General features: G+C 37.2%; 3 protein-coding genes across 16 annotated transcripts; 1 reads left to right on the top strand and 2 right to left on the bottom strand.

Annotated features, from left to right (window-relative positions):
* Positions 1-853: 853 nt before the first annotated feature.
* On the top strand, positions 854-7,608 carry rusf1 (RUS family member 1). Of its 5 annotated transcripts, none has more exons than XM_079822676.1 (15): positions 854-999; positions 4,374-4,553; positions 4,636-4,713; positions 5,042-5,156; positions 5,226-5,271; positions 5,345-5,377; positions 5,469-5,574; positions 5,685-5,786; positions 5,943-6,013; positions 6,092-6,276; positions 6,371-6,428; positions 6,524-6,588; positions 6,714-6,854; positions 6,945-7,010; positions 7,105-7,608. In XM_079822676.1, the coding sequence occupies exons 2-15, from the start codon at positions 4,377-4,379 to the stop codon at positions 7,188-7,190; spliced, it is 1,329 nt and encodes a 442-aa protein (XP_079678802.1). In that variant the 5' UTR covers positions 854-999; positions 4,374-4,376; the 3' UTR covers positions 7,191-7,608. The 5 variants fall into 5 exon arrangements, with proteins under 5 accessions (XP_079678802.1, XP_079678803.1, XP_079678800.1 ...); XM_079822677.1 differs by lacking the exon at positions 854-999 and adding an exon at positions 4,115-4,171; XM_079822674.1 differs by lacking the exon at positions 854-999 and adding an exon at positions 4,129-4,176.
* Positions 7,454-10,603, bottom strand: LOC307129912 (uncharacterized protein). The gene is made up of 3 exons (XM_079822715.1): positions 10,374-10,603; positions 9,766-9,963; positions 7,454-9,686 (listed from the first exon to the last, which is right to left on the bottom strand). Exons 2-3 carry the CDS (start codon positions 9,950-9,952, stop codon positions 8,818-8,820), a joined length of 1,056 nt encoding a protein of 351 aa, XP_079678841.1. The 5' UTR covers positions 9,953-9,963; positions 10,374-10,603; the 3' UTR covers positions 7,454-8,817.
* Positions 10,604-10,923: 320 nt separating this feature from the next.
* On the bottom strand, positions 10,924-22,871 carry kat7a (K(lysine) acetyltransferase 7a). Of its 10 annotated transcripts, none has more exons than XM_079813185.1 (15): positions 22,640-22,871; positions 19,049-19,190; positions 18,610-18,789; positions 16,977-17,210; positions 16,225-16,307; positions 16,055-16,141; positions 15,788-15,877; positions 15,605-15,694; positions 14,159-14,350; positions 13,978-14,067; positions 13,739-13,879; positions 13,555-13,648; positions 13,156-13,302; positions 12,024-12,130; positions 10,924-11,897 (listed from the first exon to the last, which is right to left on the bottom strand). In XM_079813185.1, the coding sequence occupies exons 1-15, from the start codon at positions 22,652-22,654 to the stop codon at positions 11,799-11,801; spliced, it is 1,791 nt and encodes a 596-aa protein (XP_079669311.1). In that variant the 5' UTR covers positions 22,655-22,871; the 3' UTR covers positions 10,924-11,798. The 10 variants fall into 10 exon arrangements, with proteins under 10 accessions (XP_079669311.1, XP_079669309.1, XP_079669310.1 ...); XM_079813183.1 differs by having other exon boundaries at positions 15,584-15,694; positions 22,640-22,868; XM_079813184.1 differs by having other exon boundaries at positions 16,962-17,210; positions 22,640-22,862.
* Positions 22,872-23,414: the final 543 nt, after the last annotated feature.

The following is a 23,414-nucleotide window of genomic DNA, read 5'->3' on the forward strand; positions in this document are numbered from 1 at the left end:
ATTTATCATTTTTTAAAAGCATTTAAGATGAATTTAGTTTTTAGTATCTCTTGTCCTGGGGCTTGAAAAACAGGTATGGACAGAGAATGGTATGACAGAAACTGGCATTAGTATTGTATCAAAACGATGACAGATCTTCCTGTTAGTTGTGGTTATGATTATGACAGGTATTATTACTTGGCAATCACTGTTGTTTATTATTTTGATGGTATGAAAAGCCATTTCTTTATCACTCTCAAAGTTTCTGAATGACAAATCCATGGACTGAATAGCCTGCCATGATGAACCTAAAATCTTTTCAATGTAAAGTCTGCCTCCAGAAAGATGATAATCTTTGAAAAGCATGCCATTGAAACGGTTGCTGAAATAAAATATCTCAGTACTTACAGACTCGCCCAGACTTGATCTTGAGGGAAGAAGGGTCTAAAATTCCTCAGGTCGACCAGAGATCCAAAGGTATTTAATAACTAACTCTGGTGTTTTTGCTTTGAAAAAATAAAAAATCTCTGGTGACCAATGCTCTGCTAATTATTCTTTCCGTTTATGTAGAAATTCTAGTGTCCTGTGACAGTCACGTCGTCACAACTTGATGAAATACAGATGACTTCCTATCCAAACTTCCTCTTATTGTCAGTTATATGTGTGAAATATTGAACACAGCTTCTTTAGTTCCAGTTTAGACCTCTTGAAGAGATAGGCAGAGTGTGAGAAACCTTTTAGTATCTAGTACCACAGAATAAAGCACCACCCCTCCTTTGTTTTGTTCCCTCCTACTTTGTCTTATTCACTCCCACACAGCTTGAAATACTTCTTCCCCTCACATTCTTAAAGTGTTACGTTTATCAGTCTGTTTACCACACCTTGTTTCTCCTGTGAATCATGAGTAGCTCCAGCAGACTTTGTAACAGAGACGCTTTGACTTCATGACACGCTGTTACTCATTCTTGTTAACTTTTTCTTTCTCTTTACACAGCCTCACAAGATTTAGGCTCCTGACATGTAAGTTGAGGTCCATGTGTTCTGTGTCATTTCTCTTAATTGTATAAACGTTGGACAGCTGCATGATTTACAGCCTGTCATGTTTCAAGATCATTCTTTGATATCTTTAAGTAACTTTGCTAAACATCATGCTATTAATAGACAGGATTTTAAGTCTGCATATTTCAGGTGCCTTGTTCAAGACCAGGCATGCAGGTACATCACTTGATACATTAACTCATTCCATCTGTCCAAACATGACACTCGCCTCACTTGTAGGTTTTTTTCCTAGAATCTTCCTAGAAAAAGATTGATTTGACTCAGCCCCCTATTGTTTACAGCAATATTCAATGCGGTCCCATGACTTTTCCAGCTATTTGTGATTAACTTGATAAAGATTTTTGAAAAATATTTTTACCTGATAAAATATTTTAGAGCTTGGCATAACTAAAAACATGTACACTACCGATTTTTAAATGTTTTTAAAGTAAGTCTCTTTTGCTCACCAAGGCTGCATTCGTTTGATCCGAAATACAGCAAAAACAGTAATATTGTGAAATATTTTTACAATTTAAAATAAGTGTTTTCTATTTTAATATATTTAAAAATGTAATTTATTCCTTTGATGACCAAGCTGAATATTCAGCCTCATTACTCCAGTCTTCAGTGTCACATGATCCTTCAGAAATCACTCTAATATGATGATTTGCTGCTCAATAAACATTTATCATTATTATTAATGTCGAAAACAGTTGTGTACATTATTTCAAGGTTTTTTTTAATGAATATAAAGTTCAAAAGAACAGCATTTATCTGAAATAGAAAGCTTTTGTAACACCCCGTATTTGAGAACCGCAGCTTTAAAAGATTGTTTTGAACTTTAATAAAAGTAGCAGTAATAAATGGTAAAATCGTGTTTGTGCTGTGGAGATCTTGCGACAAAACGACCCTGCACTGTAAATGACATCAGCTGCTTGATTTCCCCTTAATTTGAAATGTCCAAAACTGATTCTCTGATGCTTCAATATTTATCAGTGTAATTCTGTCAATGTTGGCCTGAGCTGTTCTTTAATGGTTTCTATCAGACACTCAAACACACTACACTGGCTCTGTTCTGGTGTGCTTGTGAAGTTTGACTGTTCTGGGTTGAGCTGACACATTAACAAAGAGACAGATACTGAGGTCAGGAGAGGCCAGACAGCTTAAAAACAAACACTGATTCATTTTTCCCCCCTTATTTCCCCCCTTGTTAAGTTAATTAAAAGAAAGAGAAAATAAAAAAGAAAAGAAAAATGTGATGTACAGCTGCACGATTTTATTCAGAACAATACATTAATTTACAAACAAAATTAAATAAATGATATTGTGTGTGACAACCACACAAATGGAGAAATTAAGTGAATAAAACTACTATACAGCTTTTACAGGCAGTCATTATTCATTAGGCTACTTTTGAATGCCTTTTTTATTGCAAAAGAAAGGTTACAGATAGTAACAGTAAGAAAGGGTGGACATACTGTTGGGGTAACAGCTTAGGACCCAGGACCAGTAGTGAATAATGAAGACCAGTAGTGAATAAGAGTCAGGAGTGCAATTCAATTATATAAGAATAGTTTGCAGTTTCATCAGCAGAAGCCAGCTTCAAGTCTCACAAGGATTTTGTAGGCCACGCTCCCTCTACCAGCCTACCCGCCTCCACCTATCATACATACAATTCCTGAACAGTTATACTGTTTTCAAGGTCTAGCCACGTCATTACTGCATGTGGAATGATTCTGATTGGTTCAGAGAAAATGGACAGTTTTGGTAAATTTCCACACAAGGATAGAGAGCATATCACTAAACTAGGTAGACTAGTTGTCGCCCCCTCACTAGAATTAGATCATTGTTGACCTCGGAGGTTGCTGAAAGGCGTCTTCAGGTCTGGTGTTGTGTGCAGAATATTGGGCCTGCTCAGATCATGCAACGTACACACACAGAAGTTCCCTAGAATCACAGCTCTCCCAAGGTTGGAGAGTCTTAACTAACTATCAACAAAACACTTCACCAAAACATGCTGATACTATGTGCTTCTCTCTCAGAGAATTCTTTAGTGTTTCAGTAAAAGGAAATATACAATAAAATAAAATGAAAGACAAATCCATATTTCATCTCTGGAATATATATAACTGGAAAGAATAATTAAAATCATAATAATTATATAGGAGGATGAATATTGATTGAGGCTTTGATTATGAATTTAACTAGGAAATATATATATTATTATTATTATTATTTTTTTTTTTTTTTTGAAGCGGCGGTAGATTCCAGCATCTTTCAATACTGACATAATCACAAGAGGTTATAAGAATTCCATAAATCAACACAATAAGTGACCCTGGACCACAAAGCCAGTCAGTCATAAGTTGCACGGGTATAATTGTGGCAATGGCCAACAATACATTGATTATTAATACTATTTTCTTTAATGCCAAAATCATTAGGATATTAAGTAAAGATCATGTTCCATGAATATATAGGCTAATATGCATTGCTAAGGACTTAATTTGGACAACTTTAAAGGTGATTTTCTCAATATTTAGATTTTTTTATTTTAACCCTTAGATCCCAGATATTCAAATAGTTGTATGCCAAATATTGTCCTATAACAAACCGTACATCAATGGAGATGGAAAGCTTATTTATTTCGCTTTCAGATGATGTATAAATATCTAATTAAAAAAAAAAAAAAGACCCCTAAGACTGGTTTTGTGGTCCAGGGTCACATATAACATGCTGTCAACATGGAAACTTAAAGGTTGCTAACAACAGACTCAAGGAAGCTATATGTTTTCGAAGCCTTTTTAGTTTAAAGGTTTTGACATTTTCTTAAAGGAAGTGAAAAGGGACTTTATGTCAGAGGAGAACATTCTAAAATTGTGATTGCAGTGAATGGTTCTTGCTGTGTGAAGATTATACATTTACACAGAAGACAAAGTAATAGGCTAATACAGTATAATCAAGATTAACACCCTTAGAATGACAATCGGGCAAAAACAATTATAGAATTTGTCGTTTGTACCCATTTGTTACAGCAGGAGATGTTTTTGTATGTTTTTTCTTTGCGCCTACGTAAGATTCCACGAGCCAATCAGACGCCGCGACATGCTCATGACGTGGCGATACAATCTAAACACGGAAGAATGAGACTTTGGTGAGGTGGGCGATTCTAATAAATCTCAACTCAGACGCAAGGAGAAACTCCTTTAAATGTTATTGCAATTTTAGTCCTTAGCATTTTAAACTGCTCAGCGTGCCAACATATAGAAAGCACCATTGTGTGAGACTGGTTACAGCTGAGTGTGAAATTCAAAGTAAAAGACTTTTGTTTCTTAATAGACACGTGCTTTTTGCAGTCTATGGTGCTAACTGATGTGCAGATGGCAGAGATGGAGGACTGTGAAGGGGTGATTGCGACAGAGCGGTATGGCTCACAGGAGTCTTGGAAATACCTGTTGAAGGATAGGAGGATGAAGAGACAGAAGGATGCAGTGGACGGCAGACCGGTGGGAAATTCCATATCTGGCGTGTTTAAAGTGCGTGACTCATTCAGGAAAGTCTTCCAGAACCTATAAATAAACTCTCTGAGATGTCACTAACTGATATCTCCTCTCCTAGAGTGTTTTTCTGCCACAGGGATATCCTGAGAGTGTCAGTGAGGATTACTTACAGTATCAGTTCTGGGACACTGTGCAGGTACATGTCCCATAGATCTTTCCATAAGCCAAACATCGAATCATACAAACACGTTCAATGTCAACCCCTTAACATGGTCAGTTACATGGAAAATACCTTGCACAAATAATACACATCCATGTTTTTCCTTTAAAATATTGCTTTTATTTACAAATGTACAGCTTTCGTTTTTGCATTTAAAGTACAGTAAAAAAAATAGCAACATTAACGTTGATGTAGCTGTCTGCTCATGGTATGCTACTCTGATGCCAGAGTGATCAAGCTACTTGACATTTAAAATATTTTAATTTAAACACACTAGCATCATATCAGTCCTTTGTTTTCACAGGCATTTTCCAGCTCTCTGTCTGGCACACTTGCCACTCAGGCTTCACTGAGGGGTGTTGGGGTTGGAAACCAAGAAGCAACGGTTGCAGCAGCTACAATAACATGGCTGCTTCGGGGTATGTGAATTACTGATGTTTATTTCTCGAAGGCATACTTTTCTAACCATCTTCTCTCTCATTCTTCAGATGGAACAGGGATGCTGGGAAGAATACTTTTTGCCTGGCTCAAAGGGTAATAGTTCTCCGGGCATTTTAGATTGTGATTGTTTTGTTTGATAGTATTTAATTGTTACCCTGTGTTTCAGGAACAAGTTAGATTCCGAAGCCAAAAAATGGAGGTACAATATACCAAGGAATTTAAAGTTTTAGTTTGAATGACTGTTTTATTGTAATACTTAAACTTTTTTTATTAAATATTTGTCTTTTCAGGCTCTTCGCTGACATTCTTAATGATGTGGCAATGTTCATGGAGATTGCAGCCCCTCATTTCCCTCCTTTTTTTATTCTAATCATCTGCATTGCTGGAATATTTAAGGTAAAATTGTTAACAGCTTCATCCTCTTAACGTTAACATGATTATGCATAAATCATCATCTGTTTGATAATAGATATCTAGGGTTAGTCTTCTATTTTCTGTAACCCCAGTCCATTGTAGGAGTTGCTGGTGGAGCAACAAGAGCTGCATTAACTGTCCATCAAGCTCGTAGAAACAACATGGCTGATATCTCCGCCAAAGATGGGAGTCAGGTTATTATTCACTTTCTCTCATAGGCTAAATAATTATTTGCTCATTTCTTTCTTGGTTTTCCCAGCAAAAGTCCCTCTTAGTCTGTGAAATTGATGTCATTGTGTGTCAGTGGTGTCATGTATCAAGTGTACCATTTTCTTTTCTTTCCTCGTAAGGAAACCCTGGTGAACCTGGCAGGACTGCTAGTCAGCCTGGCGCTCATCCCACTTGTAACAGATAACCCATTGTGAGTAAGCGTTATCTAAGCCAAACTGTAAATGAAGTGTGTGCCAGATGCTGTACTGATTTGTGCTCTTTCATGCAGGTTGACATTCATCCTGTTCTTCCTGTTCACTGTTCTCCACCTGTTTGCCAATTACAAAGCTGTTCGTTCTGTTGTTATGGAAACCCTTAATGAGGCTCGCTTGTCCATAGTCCTCTATCGGTACCTGCTGAATGGTCAACTGCTCAGTCCAGTGGAGGCCAATCAGAGGGAGCCTGTGTTCTTGTGTATGACCTTAACCTAATCACCTTTCCTGTTCATTAATGTGATTCGGGTCCATTATTACGCTTGTAATCAACAAAATGCTCTTCGTCTTTGCAGCACTTGGAAGGACAGTTCCCATCAAGTTGGGTGTGAGGCTTGGAGATATTGTTCAAGAGTGTGTTCATCTGCTTTTACATTCATTCAATGAATAAAACAAATATTGTTGTGAAAACACTAATGGCTGTTTAAATGATGTCTTTATGACTTTAGGCCAGGAGAACTACAGCTGGCGTTGAAGAACAACAGCAAACCGTATCTCATTGGAATCAAAAATGGTACAAAAAAACTCCCAGTTTTGCTATACAAGTAGAGGTATCAAAAATGATATTAGGCAATTTATGCTCAACTGTTACTCAGGCAAAACAATGACAGATTTTGCGGGATGTGTTTTTCTTGCCAGGTACCGTCTGTGTTTGTCTGGGAAGTGACGCGTCTGTGCATGATGAAATAATGGCAGCATGTCAGGCCTTGTGTCTCCGTAATGTGCTACTCACCGATTCCTCTCTGGGTGGTGCGCTCAAACAGCTCTCAAACATTAAGGGTGAGTACTGTGATCTATCCCTGAATAGCGCTTGCTGTTTGAGTGAGTGATGGTAGCCTCTTTTCTATGACACTGGGTTTTATTTTTCAGACCCATGGGAGTTAGTATCACAGAGTCATAAGATGATTGAACAAGTATTCCACACATTTCTAAAAGGTAAGAGCATGTTGTTATAAGGAACATTTTATTTGCATTCAGAGATGAAATTAATATTATGGGAAATTCTCAATCACATGCTTCTCTCCATTAGAACTGGATCAAGCGAAGTGGCAGACAGACCGGACACTATTGGACTGGAACGAGTGGCGTGTGGAATGGAGGAAAAAGAGAAGCTGAAGCAAATTATTATAAAAGACATGGACAATGTTTTTGTTTCCACTGATACTCACTTTGAAACATCTCAGTTTTTACTCACGTGCCAGAGCTCAGCTGCAGGACTGAAAGATTTATATCAGTGTCTTAAAAATATACTATACAAATAAAAACTGAGGAAAACAGGATTGGAGTAGCGATCATGTATTCCTATAGTCAACAACGACGCCTCACCAACTCATGGGGGAAAACAAAACCATATGTAAGAAAATTCTAACTGTTATTGGAAAGAGAGCGAGAAAAAAAAAAAAAGGCGTTTGAGGTCAGTAAAAATATTTTTGTCTTTGAAAGATATACTTTTATTCAGCAAAGATGATTTAAATTGATCAAATATGACAGTAAAGACTTCTATTTCAAATAAATGCTTTTTTTTTGTATACTGAAAAATATTACATTTGTCCACAAAAATATTTTTTCAACATTGAAGATTCTTGAGCAACAAATCATCATATCAAAATGATTTCTGAAGGATCATGTGACACTGAAGATTAGTGTATTAATGAAATTCAGCTTTGCCATCACAGGAATGCATTTTAATTTGTATATTCAAATATAGAATAAGAGACTTATTTAAAGAAAAAAAAAAAAAAATCCAGTGTTCCCACCACATATCATGTATTGTCCTTTGGTGTTGTTTTATCATTATCCATCATCTTCCGCTTGTCCGGGGCCGGGTCGCGGGGGCAACAGTCTAAGCAGAGACGCCCAGACTTCCCTCTCCCTAGCCACTTCCTCCAGCTCTTCCGGGGGAACCCCGAGGCGTTCCCAGGCCAGCCAGGAGACATAGTCCCTCCAGCTTGTCCTAGGTCTTCCCCGGGACCTCCTCCCGGTGGGACGTGCCTGGAACACCTCCCTGGGAAGGCGTCCAGGAGGCATCCGATATAGATGCCCGAGCCACCTCAGCTGGCTCCTCTCGATGTGGAGGAGCAACGGCTCTACTCTGAGCTCCTCCCGAGTGACCAAGCTTCTCACCCTATCTCTAAGGGAGCGCCCAGCCACCCTATGGAAAAAAACTCATTTCGGCCGCCTGTATCTGGGATCTTGTCCTTCCGGGCATGACCATAGGTGAGAGTAGGAACCTAGATCGACCTGTAAATCGAGAGCTTCGCCTTACAGCTCAGCTCCTTCTTCACCACGACAGACCGGTATATCGACCATATTACTGCAGACGCTGCCCCGATCCGTCTGTCAATCTCCTGTTCCATCCTTCCCTCACTCCTGAATAAGACCCCGAGATACCTGAACTCCTCCACCTGAGGCAGGAACTCTCCACCAACCTGAAGTGGGCAATCCACCCTTTTCCGACTGAGAACCATAACCTCGGACTTGGAGGTGCTGATTCTCATATTCTCTTCTGATTTTATCATTATAAATGTATCAATTTATCATATTTCAGCCACTGATAATGATTTGATATTAATTTAAATTCAGTATGATAAAAACAGTTGGCAATGTTAATGTGGGAGAAAATCTTATTGGTGTAACTGTCATTTTGAGATATGAATGTTGTGATCCAACATCAGCATGTGAAGTTAAATAAATGCCCTTATCGTACTGTGGTCCGCAAATATGCATGCTGTGAATTTAAAGCTCACAGCGCTGCTCCATAATGAACCTTCCTCAGGTGTCTTCTGAGATTCTCTGTTCGGTTGAATCGCCGTCCACAGAGAGAACAGTTATATGGCCTTTCTCCTGTATGAATGCGCTCATGCTTTTTCAGATCGGCTAAACGACTGAATCTGAACTTGCAGTAATTGCAAACAAAAGGTCTCTCATTTGAATGGCATACAAAGTGCGCTCCGAGGCTGGAGGGCGTCGCGAATGTCTTGCTGCACACGTGGCAGCTGTGCAGAAGCTCTCTGCTCTCATTCATGCTGGGAGCGCTGTGAACATCCCCTGTATGGACTGTGTTCTCTACCCGAGACGTAAGAATGTGCTTAGAAGTAGAATTTAGTGATTTAAAAGGTTGGTTATAGTAGACAATGTTGTTGGAAAAGGTGCAGACAGGCTGCTGGTTGTGTTCGTTTGCTAGAGGAGCATCCTGCATGGGAACAACAGGAGCTTGTTTTGTAGCATTGTCCGTCTCCTCCATAACAGAACATTCCAGAAGCTCTGATTTAGATTCCACTTTGATTTTGTTTGAGCCTGATGAGGTCTCAGTGTTGCTGGTTGCCGGAGTCTCTCTGCTGCCAGGTGAAGGGTTGAGGATTCGTCTCAGAGGGCTACTCTTAACCATGGAGAGGGGTCTTTTATTCGTCAAAGAGTAGTCACAGGTCCCTTGCAGAAAATGATGTTGGTCGTTTACAGTAATATCATCTAAAAGTAACTTTATATGAACAGGATTGTCCCTCAGAATCTCCTCGCTCGCTACCGAATCTCCACAATGAACGAGATCTTCCTGCACATGATCCTCCCCTGAATGAGGCTCATCTCTGGGAAAAGAGCCTTTCGGGACTTCATCTGAAATATAAAATAAGTTGACTGAGAATTTTTACATGACAGTAAATAGAAACGTTAATTGAGCTCTTCATAATCTCACCTGAAGCCCCATCCGTCCTCTCCTGGAGTTCTTTCAGCTTCTGCTGGAGGTTTTGATTCTCCAGGTGTGTTCTGGCAGACTCCTTCTGATACTCGAACACAGCCTGACCCATGAGCTGCAGCACCTCCTGCACAGCAGCAGTGAGGAGCTCAGCTACATTTGTGACGAGGAGATCCATCTGTGACATTTTGTTAGAACCTGCTCAGAGAGAAAACAAGCTAAAGGGATTGTTCGCCCCAAAATTGAAAATTCTGTCATCGCTTAACCACCCTCATGCCATTTCAAATATGTATTCATTTCTTTTGTGAAACATAGAAGATATTTTGAGAAGAATATCCCCCCCCCCCATAATGGTACAAAACTGTTTGGTGACCAACATTCTTAAAATTCCAAAAATATTTTTATGTTCAGCAGAAGAAAATAAGTCATACAGGATTGGAACGACTTGAGGGCGAACTATCCCTTTAATGAATTGCTAGTTTGTTCACAGGTCTGCCTTTAACCATAACAATGATTGTAATAATACAATAATAACAATGTGTTGCATTAAAATTTGGTACTGTATATTATTAATTACATAAAAATTTAAATGACACAATAACACCTACCTCTGTTCTCAAGAGCAACAACAGACTATAACTGAAGCTTCAGACTGTCAGCGAGCAAAACCGTGAACTAACGTCCGACATCAAGAGGTGTTTCATGATATATATATCTTCATACTATACCGTATGTATTTGTTTTTTATTCAAGAAAACGTCGAAACGCACTGGGATTACATTGACGTTTCTAGTGTCCGTGTTGTGAAGACGCTGGATGGTGACGTACTACTTCCTTTACTACGAGCCCGCACTGTTTCCTGTGTATGTTGCCAAATATTCAATATCTCGTTACCTCTGTTTCTATGGCTACAACCAACGAACTGTAACCCTTTCCCTTTAAAGGGACCAGAAACGGGTGAACTGTCATAATTTACTCACTAATGTCGTTTCTAACTTTTCTTTTTTTTTTGTCCAGACAATGGCAGTCACATTTTTGGTTACCATCATTTTTCAAAATATCTTCTTTTGTGATTTGTGTGGGTGAGTAAATGAGAGAATTTTCTCCATTGTTTATTACCGTAAATTTATATCCAATTAACTCACAGAGCTTCATCGATTTAAACAGTGAATAAATTTATTTTAGAGGAGACATAGAAAATCAAGTGCAACACATGCTATTGACATAGTATAGTCTGTGTTAAATCCACTATGTGGAGTTTACAAGTGCATCATGGTAATTCTATGAGCTAAATTAAGCTATTCTGGCTGCTCACAAATTACACACTTGCTGCTATATATAGCCAAGACATGCTATAAACTAAGCTTCCACTTAATAGTTTTTGTTGTAGACTTTTGAAGAAAAAAAAAACAAAAACTTGACAATGAAGGGTAAATATATCATATTTACTGCAATGTGTCTGTTCCAAAATACAAGTTCTCACTTGAGCTAATAAAATATTATTTTTACTTAGTGCAGTGACTTTGGCTAATGTCATATGGACTGGAAATACATATCTGGTTAAGAGGAATAAAAAAAAAGGAAAGAAATAAGAACCCGATTAGAAGAGACAAGCTCTTCAGCTCACAAAATCATTAATGGTAGAAACTTTTTTCCCACATAAATATATAACCGTCAAATAGTTCTCTAAAATGAAGAGATGCAATAGATTTTTTTCCTGTGACTAAAAACAATTGCCATTTGAGTATCAAAAACTTGTACTCAACGCAAAATAAGTTAGGCGATAGGATCTCACAAGCCGCAGTTCTACAATGCATGTTGAAATGCGTTAACCATGTTTCAAAAAACTAGAATAGGGAGGTTAAGGTAACTCGAAATGTTCTGGCTGCATCATGTGACAAACACAATACAGTTAGGATTGCAGCCTTACTTGTAACTTATTGTAACAAGAAAATGCTTTCCTATTTGTTAAGCTTTTCTAACAGTGACCAAGGAAACTACAGCAAACAGTGCAGAGCATGCAGATTATTGTCTTATGTTCCTTTGGGTGGGCTCCACTTCAAGGCCGTAGGGTCAATAGTCTTGCTGCTTCCACGTTTTGCCTCTTTGGTTTTCCAATCATCAATCAGATCCTGAAGATCATTCAATCATTTAGATGCATTAAAAGCCACTAAATAAGATTCAAATAATAAACCTACAAGTCACATAAACAGTTTTTTTTTTTACTAAAATCACTACATACATTACATTACAATTACCTGTCTTTTTAAGATTAGGTGCTTCCCTTTCCAGTACTTCAGCATCTGGAGCGACTGTAAAGTGCTGACAATGTCTACAGGATTGACAGCTGTTTCTTGGCTGATTTCTGTGTTAATTTATGAGAAAGAAAGAAAACAATTTAAGGAAAAAATCACTCTTCAGTATTCAATGTTTATGATAACCATAAAGGAAGAAAATACATTGCTGTTCAAAAGGGGTCGCTAAGATTACACTTTTTTTTTAAAAATACAGTACATGCAATTTATTCCTCTGATGTCAAAGCTGAATTTTCAGCATCTTTACTCTTCAGCGTCACATAATCCTTCAGATATCATAATAATAATATGATTTTCTGCTCAAGAAACATTTCTTATTATTATCAATGTTGAAAACAGTTGTGCTGCTTAATATTTTTGTGGAAACCAAAAAAACCCAGCATTTATTTGAAAAATAAATATTCTGGGTAACACTTTACAATAAGGTTCATTAGTTAACATGAACTAATAATGAACTGCACTTATAAAGCATTTATTTATCTTTGTTAATGTTAATTTCAACATTTACCAATGCATTATTAACCCATAGGGACTAATGATCAACAATTGTTTCGGTTTGGCTCAAGGGAACAACCCACATGCATTTCCTTGACGAATCAATGCTGCAGATTTTGATGACGCATCCACGCAATCGCGAGAAATGTGATACTTCTGAAAAGCTGAGATTCTCCTCTTTACGGTGCATACAGCATACAGATGGATTAGCAGTTTAAAAGTTATTAAACATTTTAAAACAATAGTTATTTTTAGCCGCGGGCGGCTGTCTCTGTCTTTAAGGCTTAAAATCTTGTAAACATTAGTTAATGCACTGTGAACTAACATGAACAAACCATGAACAGCTGGATTTTTATTCACCAACATCAACAAAGATTAACTAATGCTGAACAGAGGTTTTGTTCATGTTAACTAATGCATTAACTAATGTTAACTAATACAACCTTATTGTAAGGTGTTACCATCTTTTGTAACATAATTAATGTCTTTACTATCACTTTTAATCAATTTAATGCATCCTTGCTGAATACTGTCTTTTTTCTGACCCTTTTTGAACAGTCGTGCATTTAACACGAAGTACCTTTGATGGAGATTTCTTTGCCCTGGAAGTTGTGCAGGTAGCGCAGGAGCACTTCTTTCCAGTAGCTCCTGTAACTGATGAGGCCGAGATCAGAGAGAGGCCGCTCAGGAGAGCCAACCTTCTCCTCTACTTTGGACAGCAGGTAACCTGTAAAGACACCAGCCATTCACACACTAACATGTTGATCTCGTCCATTAATTACAGCATCCAAAAGTGCACAGCAAAGCAGCTATTTTAATACATTCTTTGCCTTTTAAAAAAATAACAACATAAATTACGTACTCTATGGTTGCAGTTGTAACTTTAAAATCCCTTATTTGCAAAACCAATCTTTTGTTTAATCTTAAACACAGGAATGACAAAACGTAGATATAAAAAGTCTAGATCTACGGCACTCACTGAAATCAATCAGCATCTTTCCATAACCCTGCCTCATATACTGTGGCATGGTCAGGATGCAGGAGACATTGTAGTTCAGGAATGAATTCTTTTCCTAAATCCAAATACGTATTTTGATTACCACAAAACCATTGCTTGCAAGGTAACTGAAGTTTGTGGTGCGCAGGATTCCCTAACAGAGTACCTTGGAGAAGTATCCTACAAGATGGCAGCCGGTATTGTCAGCTTCAGTCATCACATAGAAGAGGAACGGCTCCACATCGTAATACAGGGTTTTGTGGTCCAGGAAGAGTTTGGCAAGCAGACACAGGTTTTGGCAATAAATCTGTGGATGGAAAATGCCAGTGTCAGTGAGGGAGAATTAAAAATTAATATGTGGCCTGACTGATAGCCAATTTAAAGTTGTCCTGGTGGAAGGTCTACCTTGTTCTTCTTGCCGTCCACTTCAAAAACAGATATAGGCCCTTTTCTGTAAATCTCATCGCCTGGTGGATGTTTCCACACACATTTGGCCTGATCGCAAGTGAAATAAGAGAGATAATTGAAGAGTCTCTTGTGAGTTCAAATTTAAACTGTTATTGAATGAACATGTGAAAAAAGTTACCATGTGACGTCGCAGAATAGTCTGACTCTTCATGTATTTTAGGCAGAACTCGCACATGTAGAGACGCCCGAGGCGGGCGTACTCTTCTGGGTACGGCGAGTGGTACCAGGTGTCCAACTCGTAGCGGCCGAACACAATGGCCTTTATCATGTTGCCGCCCTCTGTGACCTGCCCCTCGAGCCGGAGTTTTTCCTGCAAGGACCAATGAAGGGTGAGAGAAGCACAGGTCTGACTAGAGCGAATGACCACACCGAGTTAGATGGAAAAACCCTGAGGCCTACCACAGAAAATTTGCATGTGAATGAGGAGGTTAAGGACACGTCGAGATATGCACTACCGTTCAAAAGCTTGGGATTTTTTTTTAAAGAAAGAAATTAATACTTTTATTCAGCAAGGATGCATTCAATCAATCAGAAGTGACAGTAAAAAACATTTACATTGTTATAAAAGATTTCGATTTCAACTAAATGCTGTTTTAAAGTTCTTTTGAACTTTTGTATTAATCAAAGCATCCTGAAAAAATGTATTACAGTTTCCACAAAAATATTAAGCAGCACAACTGTTTTAAATATTATTAATAATAATAATAATAAATGTTTCATGTTTCTTGAGCCTCAAATTATATTAGGATGATTTCTGAAGGATCACGTGACACTGATGACTGGAGTAATGATGATGCTGAAAATTCAGCTTTGCATCAGATAAATAAATTACATTTTAAAATACATATAAATAAATAAAAAAAAAAGTTATTTTAAATTGCAATAATATATGATTGTTTTGCTGTTTTTTAATTTATTTTTTAAATCAGATCACCAAGATCAGCCTTGGTGAGCATAAAAAACTTCTTTTAATAACTTTTAATAGTACCAACCCATAAACTTGTGAACGGAAGTGTGCCTTTTCAGAGACTGTCCTAATTAATAAACAGAAGGCAATGTAGAAATTAAAGTTATGATAGAAATCAGCAGGAGAAAATAAGAAGGTGCATGTAATGTCAACTCAAGTTAAGATTATTATTTTCTCTTAAAGGAACAGTTCGACCAAAAATAACAATTTTGTCATTAGTTACACACCTTCTTGTTGTTCTAAATTATTTTTTTTTTCAGTCAAGCTTTAAAATATAACACCATACAGGTTTGAAATGTCATGGTGGTTTGAAAATGACAGGATTTTTATTTTTGGATTTAATTCTTGGCAGGACAGGTAAAGTATTGGGTCCTAAAACTTTGAGTGACACTCCATGCTACAGATGAGAGAATGGCAGCAGTGTGGAGGCTACAGTGGAAGAGAGTCCAGCATGGGCCCATTGCATATCCCAGAATTCAGTGGTGCGAAGGCTCATCCCACCTGCGATCTTTACAGAAAATGAGAGGGGAGAGGAGAAAACAAGAGGGCGAAAATGTAATGGGTCTTCTCTCTTACAAGATCATCCGAAGCACATGCCTGGGCTTTTCTAAACAGATCCAGGTCATAGTCACTTGTGATGTTCTCCAGCAGAGGCTCACGACTGCTGCCATGGGACGGTCTGTGCTCCTGGAAAGTCAAACAAAAGCTCAGAGATTCATACATGCATTTGCTAAGGGATGTCATCATTCTTTCTTCATATATGGAGCATGTGACACCCACCATGTACTTGTCTTTTTGTGAAACAGAGTTTCTCTTCCTCCTCATCTCTGTCACCTTTTCCTTATAGCGCAGATGTCTCTCTGACTGGGCCTGAAGGGGCGGTAAACTCAGAGAATGTGAGTGCTAGAAACTATTTCATTAACATGTAAAATTCACAGCCCATAAAACCTGAAATTAGCTCTTAAAGACTGCATACAATGGGGATCATTACTAGGGCACATACCGGTTCACGAGTGAGGACATTAAATACTTGGTGTGCTGCTTTACCTGTTGCCGAGTGGAATGACGGTTTTCATCCTGCCGCTGTGACAGCATCCTCTCCTCCACATGTTTGTCTCGAGAGCTTGCCTTCACCTGAGTAAAATGTTTGATTTTTAGGCTTCAGCAAAATATAAACTGGCTAAAGGTTTAGTCCAAAAGATAGCAATAACCCTTACCTTACACTCGTCTGCTGAAAGGTTGTGGTACAGTGGACATCCAGATATTGAAAAGTGCCTTTCATGTTTCCCTGTCAAATGCCCTGAAAGAGGTTGAATTTAAATATTTGAGTGTTTAAATACTGCATTAAAAAAGTCCATACACAAAACATAAAAAATAGAACCACTATTAATACACAAATGAATAACACAAATACACTACCGTTCAAAAGTTTGGAGTCGGTAAGATTTTTCTATTATTTTAAATAATACTTTTATTCAGCAAGGACACATTAGACTGATCAAAATAGACAGTAAACACATGTATAATGTTAAAAAAGTTTTCTATTTAAAAAAATGCATCAGAGAATCCTGAAAAAAAAAGTATCACAGTTTCCACAAACATATCAAGCATCATTGTTTTCCACACTGATGATTATAATAATAAATGTTTCTTGAGCTGCAAATCATCATATAAGAATGATTTCTGAAGGATCACGTGACACTGAAGACTGGAGTAATGATGCTGAAAATTCAGCGTTTACATCACAGTAATAAATTACATTTTAAAATATATTAAAAGTTATTTCAAATTGTAAATTATTTCACAATACTCCTGTTATTACTGTAGTTTGGATCAAATAAATGCAGCCTCGGTGAGCATTACAGATTTATTTAAATAAACTTTTTAAAAAATAACTTCGACCCCAAACGTTTGAATGGTATTGTAAATATTCTTAAAAATTAAAATAGAGGACCTGGAATGCAATTACCAAGTGAATTACAACCAGGTGTGGGGCACTTCATGTTAAAGTTGTAGCTCTCATGAAAGCGCCGTCTTTTGGGTCGGTGTGCAAGGCCGGATTCTTTCAGTGACAGTTCCTTTGCCAGGCTCTCATCATGAGACACATTTGGGCTGGACATGTCAATGTCAGACTCAGAGGAAGGAGCGTTGCCTGTGGGCGTCCTGGGTGGGGACTCGTCATGGTCTGCGCTTTGCTTAATGTCTGGATGACCAACACAACAGAAAACCAGACCGTATAAAGTCTAGGAATGTGATGAGGTATATTCTAATCATTACATGAAAATGAAATATAAATGAAAACTGCAATAACCGTGTAACCAACTACAGAGGAAAGGGAGAATAAAACAATACCATCACAAGAGGAGGTTAAAGTGAAGGTACAGCTAACCACATCTCTTGAAAGTTGGGATTACTATATCAATCATATTTATCAGTAATCTACCATATAAAAATGTATCAATATATAATGATCAATCTTGTTATAACTGGATTTAATAATTATAAAATGTTGATTGTTGTTGTCCTAGCATAATTTTAATGACAATATTAGCAAAAAGACAAGTTTACAATTTTTTTTTAACTTTCTCCAGTCAAATTTAACTAATTTCAAAAAGCAAGATGTCTTTGGAATGCAACATAGGGTAGTTCTATTGATGTTTGAGCCAACGTTTTTAGTTCATTTGTTTGTTTATTTATTAGTTAACAAAATTAAACAAATGGAGAGTGGTGCATATGAATTCAAATTATAGCAAATGACAACAGAAAAAGTAGGCAAAAGCCACAGAATAACATGAAATGAGATATAAAGCAAGTCCAATGCATTACTTTAAATGATTAAATTTGCACAGCTTAAAGAATTATGAAAATAAACTACTGTTCAAAAGTCTGGGGTCGCTAAGATTTGTAATTTTTTTGAAAGAAGCCTCTCATGGCTTATAAAGGCTTTAATTGTTTGATTAAAAATACAGTAAAAACAGGAATATTGTGAAATATTACAATTTAGAATAATGGTTTTCTATGTGAATTTAAAAAAAAAATGTAATTTATTACTGTGATGTAAAAGCTGAATTTTCAGCATCATTACTCGAGTCTTCAGTGTCACATGATCCTTCAAAAATCAGTCTAATATGATGATATGCTGCCCAAGAAAAATTTCTTATTATTATCATCGTTGATATGATCAATTATCAAATGATATCAAAATATTTGCACTACTTAATATTTTTGTGGAAACCGTGATACATTTTTCAGGATTCTTTGATGAAGCTTCGATAGAACAGCATTTAGTTGAAATATAAATCTTTTGTAAACATTATAAATGTCACTTCTGATCAATTTGTAATTCATCCTTGCCAAATAAAAGTATTAATTTATTTTGAATAAAAATGTAATCTAACTGACCCCCAACTTTTGAAAACTCATGAGAAAGCTAATGTTGTGTGAAGTTAACATGTTGTATGAACTCTGTGACTTGTCATAATAAAAAATAATAATAAAAATGAACAAATGAAGAGAAGCACATGTGAGCATGTGAGCTGAGCATGGAGATACTCAAATGAGGGAAGGCATGAGTGAAGAACCATGCGGTTTTCTCCTCCTACCCCTCTCTGAGATTTCCCCATGCTGCTCCGTGTCTGAGCCAGAAGAGCGACTCTGCCGCAAGGGGTATTTCTTGGGCGAGACTGTCACCCCCTGCTGTTGACTACGAGTCACACGACGGGTGGAATAGTTCAACACGTCCTCTGAAACCGGGGCAGAAGGATTCCCCACAGGACTGGAATCTAGAAACAAAGCTCTCAGGTTTGTTCGTTCATTCTTTTCTTTTTTGTTCTCCACCCATCAAGCGTTCTACTTATCAACCCATCACCTATTGGTGCAAGATTACAATTTTTATTTCATTTTGGGGAAGTAAAAATCACACGATAATTTCATACTTCCTACAGCCTAATGACAAAGTAAATCATAATTTTAACAGAAGAGCTCTTAGTAAGTCATATATAGCAATGCCTTCTCGTATCAGCACAGCGTCTCGTGTCCTACCTTGTGAGTTGCGACTGAGTCTCAGAGAGGATCGAGTGAGGCGGGTGTTTCTAACCGTGTGGGTGTCACTCTCTGAGCTGTCTGTGTGCTCAGCGGAGAAATCGGAATCCTCTGTACCTTCAGAGCTACTGCCCGCATTTCTCTAAGAGTCAGAAACATCAAAAACCTTTTGGTCACTGAATACAAATGTGATCTTTTTTATTGTTATACCGACACTGATTCAAATGAGATAAATGACCTTTAAAAGGACGACAAGCACTTAAAAATGAATGCTTCTGTTAATTAGGGAAACGAATAAAAAGGGTTAACTGTAACAAATAATCAAAGAGTTCCAATTGACCTGTGAAAATGACCCTGGTGAGTTTCTCAATTTAATTCAACCAGGGGTCCCAGAAGGTAGTACTCCAAGGAGTCCATTCATTCTTACCTAATGATCTGCATTATATGTTCATATTCTTAAAGGGTTAGTTCACCCAAAAATGAAAAAAAAAAAAAAAACGTAATTTATTACTCACCGTCATGCCGTTACACACCTGTAAGACCTCCGTTCATCTTCGGAACACAAATTAATATATTTTTGTTGAAATCCGATGGCTTAGTGAGGCCTCCACAGGGAGCAAAACAATTTACACTCTCAAAATCCATTAATGTACTAAAAACATATTTAAATCGGTCCATGTGAGTACAGTGGTTGAAATATAATGGATATAAAGCGACGATAATATTTTTGGTGCGCCAAAAAACTAAATAACGACTTATATAGTGATAACCGATTTCAAAACACTGCTTTGTGAAGCTTCGGAGTGTATCGAATCAGCGAGTCGAATCATGATTCAGATCATGTGTCAAACCGCCAAACTGCTGAAATCACGTGACTTTGGTGATCCGAACCACTGAATCGACTCACTGATTCGATACACTCCGAAGCTTCATGAAGCAGTGTTTTGAAATCTGCTATCACTATAAGTCGTTATTTCGTTTTTTTTGGTGCACTTATAATATTATCATATATATATATATATATATATATATATATATATATATATATAAAAACGATATACAGGGAGTGCAGAATTATTAGGCACGTTGATTTTCTGATCATATTTTTTTTCCAGGCACATTTGACCAATTCCAAACCACAGTAATCCTAATAACTACTATTGATTTAGTATTTAATAATGTATAAGTGATATATAATTGTTCATGAAGGCTGGAAATGAAAATCACCTTATATTCAGGTGTGCAGAATTATTAGGCATGTTTTCTTTTACAAATAAATTGAGCCAAAAAAGAGATTTAACTCAGACTGAAAAGTCAAAAAGTATTAAATGCCCATGAGAAGGATGCAATACTAATGCAATACTAGACATTGCAGTTAAGGCATGACCATTGGACAGTGAAATGCTCGTTGGGTCAGCAGGATCTGACAAAAACATGTGGCGGAGAAAAGACACCTGTTAACTGCAAAAGAATTAAGAATTAAGGTGAAGAATTAAGGGTGAAACCATCAGGAAGCCTTTAGTCTCCAGCGCCACCATTTTCCAGAGCTGCAACCTACCTGGAGTCTCCAGAAGTGCAAGGTGTCAGGATCTCAGAGACTTCAGTTAGGTAAAGAATCCTAAAAAATGACCCCCACTAAATAAGAATCATAAGCTGAAGTGTTGTAAAATACATGAAGAAGGTTTTTTTATAGGCTTTATGGACAGATAGGTTGAGAGTGACTCTTGAAGGACCAGCACCACATCCTCTAGTACCACTGTTTGAAGAATTCATCTTCCAGAATCTGGCAGTACGTTTTGGGAGTTCATTTTTAGTCCATCTCTGCAAAACGGACTTCAGGATGGACTAAAATGAACTCCCAAAACGTACTGCCAGATTCTGGAAGATGAATTCTTCAAACAGTGGTACTAGAGGATGTGGTGCTGGTCCTTCAAGAGTCACTCTCAACCTATAAAACCTATAAAGCCTATAGAAAAGCAGGCTTCATGTATTTTACAACACTTCAGCTTATGATTCTTATCTAGTGGGGGTCATTTTTTAGGATTCTTTACCTAACTGAAGTCTCTGAGATCCTGACACCTTGCACTTCTGGAGACTCCAGGTAGGTTGCAGCTTTGGAAAATGGTGGCGCTGGAGACTAAAGGGTTCCTGATGGTTTCACCCTTAATTCTTCACCTTAATTCTTAATTCTTTTGCAGTTAACAGGTGTCTTTTCTTCACCACATGTTTTTGTCAGATCCTGCTGACCCAACAAGCATTTCACTGTCCAATGGTCATGCCTTAACTGCAATGTCTAGTATTGCATTAGTATTGCATCCTTCTCATGGGCATTTAATACTTTTTGACTTTTCAGTCTGAGTTAAATCTCTTTTTTGGCTCAATTTATCTGTAAAAGAAAACATGCCTAATAATTCTGCACACCTGAATATAAGGTGATTTTCATTTCCAGCCTTCATGAACAATTATATATCACTTATACATTATTAAATACTAAATCAATAGTAGATATTAGGATTACTGTGGTTTGGAATTGGTCAAATGTGCCTGGAAAAAAAATATGATCAGAAAATCAATGTGCCTAATAATTCTGCACTCCCTGTATAGCGTATAATATTATATAGCCTTCAGATTTCAACAGAAATATCTTAATTTGTGTCTTACGGGTGTGGAACGGCATGAGGGTGAGTAATAAATTACATTATTTTCATTTTTGGGCAAACTAACCCTTTAATAAAACTTGAGAATATTAACTTTATTATATTATCTTCAATAACAGAAAACTATACTAATAAAGTGTTACTGGGCTTTTTTACACTGGGGTCCCTGGCGTGACAGAATTCAAATATTTTAAGTAGATTAATATGAAGATGGGAGTACAATGAACCAAAAGCCATGGGCTCTGATGCTAGTTTTAAGTCAAGTCAAGTCAAGTTAAGTCACCTTTATTTATATTGCACTTTATACAATACAGATTGTTTCAAAGCAACTTTACAGTGATAACAGGAAAACAATGCATTTTCGGCTGTTGTTCAGCTGAAGTAAGTTCAGTGTTGATTCAGTTCAGTTGTAAACATCATCATATTTTTAAATCAGTTAATTTCATCTATAAAGCAGTTCTGCAGAAAACAGTGATGTCATCGTCCAGCTCAGTTCAATTCTCATTCAATAGCGTCATTGCAGTCAAATCAGTAATATTGCTCTGAACTGATGGTACAACACATATCAATTATGTGTGACTGTATTTTATTGATATTAAGCTTAAAATATATAAACCTTTATTTTGTATTTTTATTAAGTGTTTGTGCTTTTAAAGGTGGGAAACATCGTATTATGTAATCACACAGATACGTTTCAATTAACTGGTACATTTCGAGCCTAAACTTAATAGTTTTGGCTAACGTTACCACATTCCCCACACAAACAAATGAACTAGAAAAAGATGACAGTCGTTTTCTAAGGCGCCCATGTAAACTTCTGGGTCTCGTGTAAGTCTGAAAGGAGCCGATTACACATGAACACACACACAGGTGAGTGATGCGAGGGCTAAGTAAGCATGTACGCAGCAGCTGGCCTGCAGGACTCAAGTCATACCTTCCGCCGAGGCATTGCGCTTCTCCGCGACTCTTCCTCACTGCAGCCGATGCACACGGTTTAATGTGGTGCTTGATTTCTTTGACCGAATAAACTTGTCTTGGCCGCATAAGTCGTGCATTCCAGTGGAAGTAGGGGAAACATTAATTAGGTATAAGGAAACAATGTTTCATCACTGACAGTCACAGGTCATGACTGCGCGCGTCTGTTGTTTACACTCTCCACTTCCGGTAAAAAATTCTAATGTAAAGGTCTCACGGAAAATGACAAACACGAGGAATTAACTGTTTTTTAATAGACATGGACGATTTATTTTTAGTTGTTCCATTTTTTAAACGGATTATAAAGGTGTATCAAGTAAAAACAAAGAAAAGTGCTGTCTTACAGTTGTGCAGTTCCTCTGTAATACACTTGATGGCGATACCTAGTCGTAATGTAACCGATGAAGACATTCAGTATTTATGGTTTTTCATCGTTGAGTTTGATTTTCTAAAAGTTTCTGGAACTGGACATCAATTTTAATACACTTTAATACACTTGCCTATAATAAGCTACATTTAAAGGGTAAAACAATTATAAAACACAAAATAATTCATGTGAGTGAAAATATAAAAAGTAGGCACAAACAACATATCAAACGATTGTTGAATATGTAGCCTGATATACTGTATAATAATTGTACATACACATTTTGACTGAAAATTGTTTAGTTACAGATATAGCCCTTTGATCTCTTTCCTTCGTGACATTTATGTTAATTATATACTATTTAATT

This window comes from Gobio gobio (genome assembly GCF_949357685.1).
Source record: "Gobio gobio genome assembly, chromosome: 1".
NCBI lineage: Eukaryota > Metazoa > Chordata > Actinopteri > Cypriniformes > Gobionidae > Gobio > Gobio gobio.

Bases quoted from the DNA above. Each gene is read 5' to 3' on its own strand.
- rusf1 (XM_079822676.1), top strand. From the start codon at position 4,377: ATGGTGCTAACTGATGTGCAGATGGCAGAGATGGAGGACTGTGAAGGG. The intron at 6,277-6,370 runs GTATGACCTTAA...TCGTCTTTGCAG, and splicing joins GAGGGAGCCTGTGTTCTTGT to CACTTGGAAGGACAGTTCCC. The intron at 6,429-6,523 runs GTGTGTTCATCT...TTATGACTTTAG, and splicing joins CTTGGAGATATTGTTCAAGA to GCCAGGAGAACTACAGCTGG.
- LOC307129912 (XM_079822715.1), bottom strand. From the start codon at position 9,952: ATGTCACAGATGGATCTCCTCGTCACAAATGTAGCTGAGCTCCTCACT. The intron at 9,687-9,765 runs GTGAGATTATGA...TTTATATTTCAG, and splicing joins GAGGACGGATGGGGCTTCAG to ATGAAGTCCCGAAAGGCTCT.
- kat7a (XM_079813181.1), bottom strand. The intron at 18,790-19,048 runs GTAGGACACGAG...CTTTGTTTCTAG, and splicing joins ACTCAGTCGCAACTCACAAG to ATTCCAGTCCTGTGGGGAAT. The intron at 11,898-12,023 runs GTAATTGTAATG...AATGATCTTCAG, and splicing joins ACCTAATCTTAAAAAGACAG to GATCTGATTGATGATTGGAA.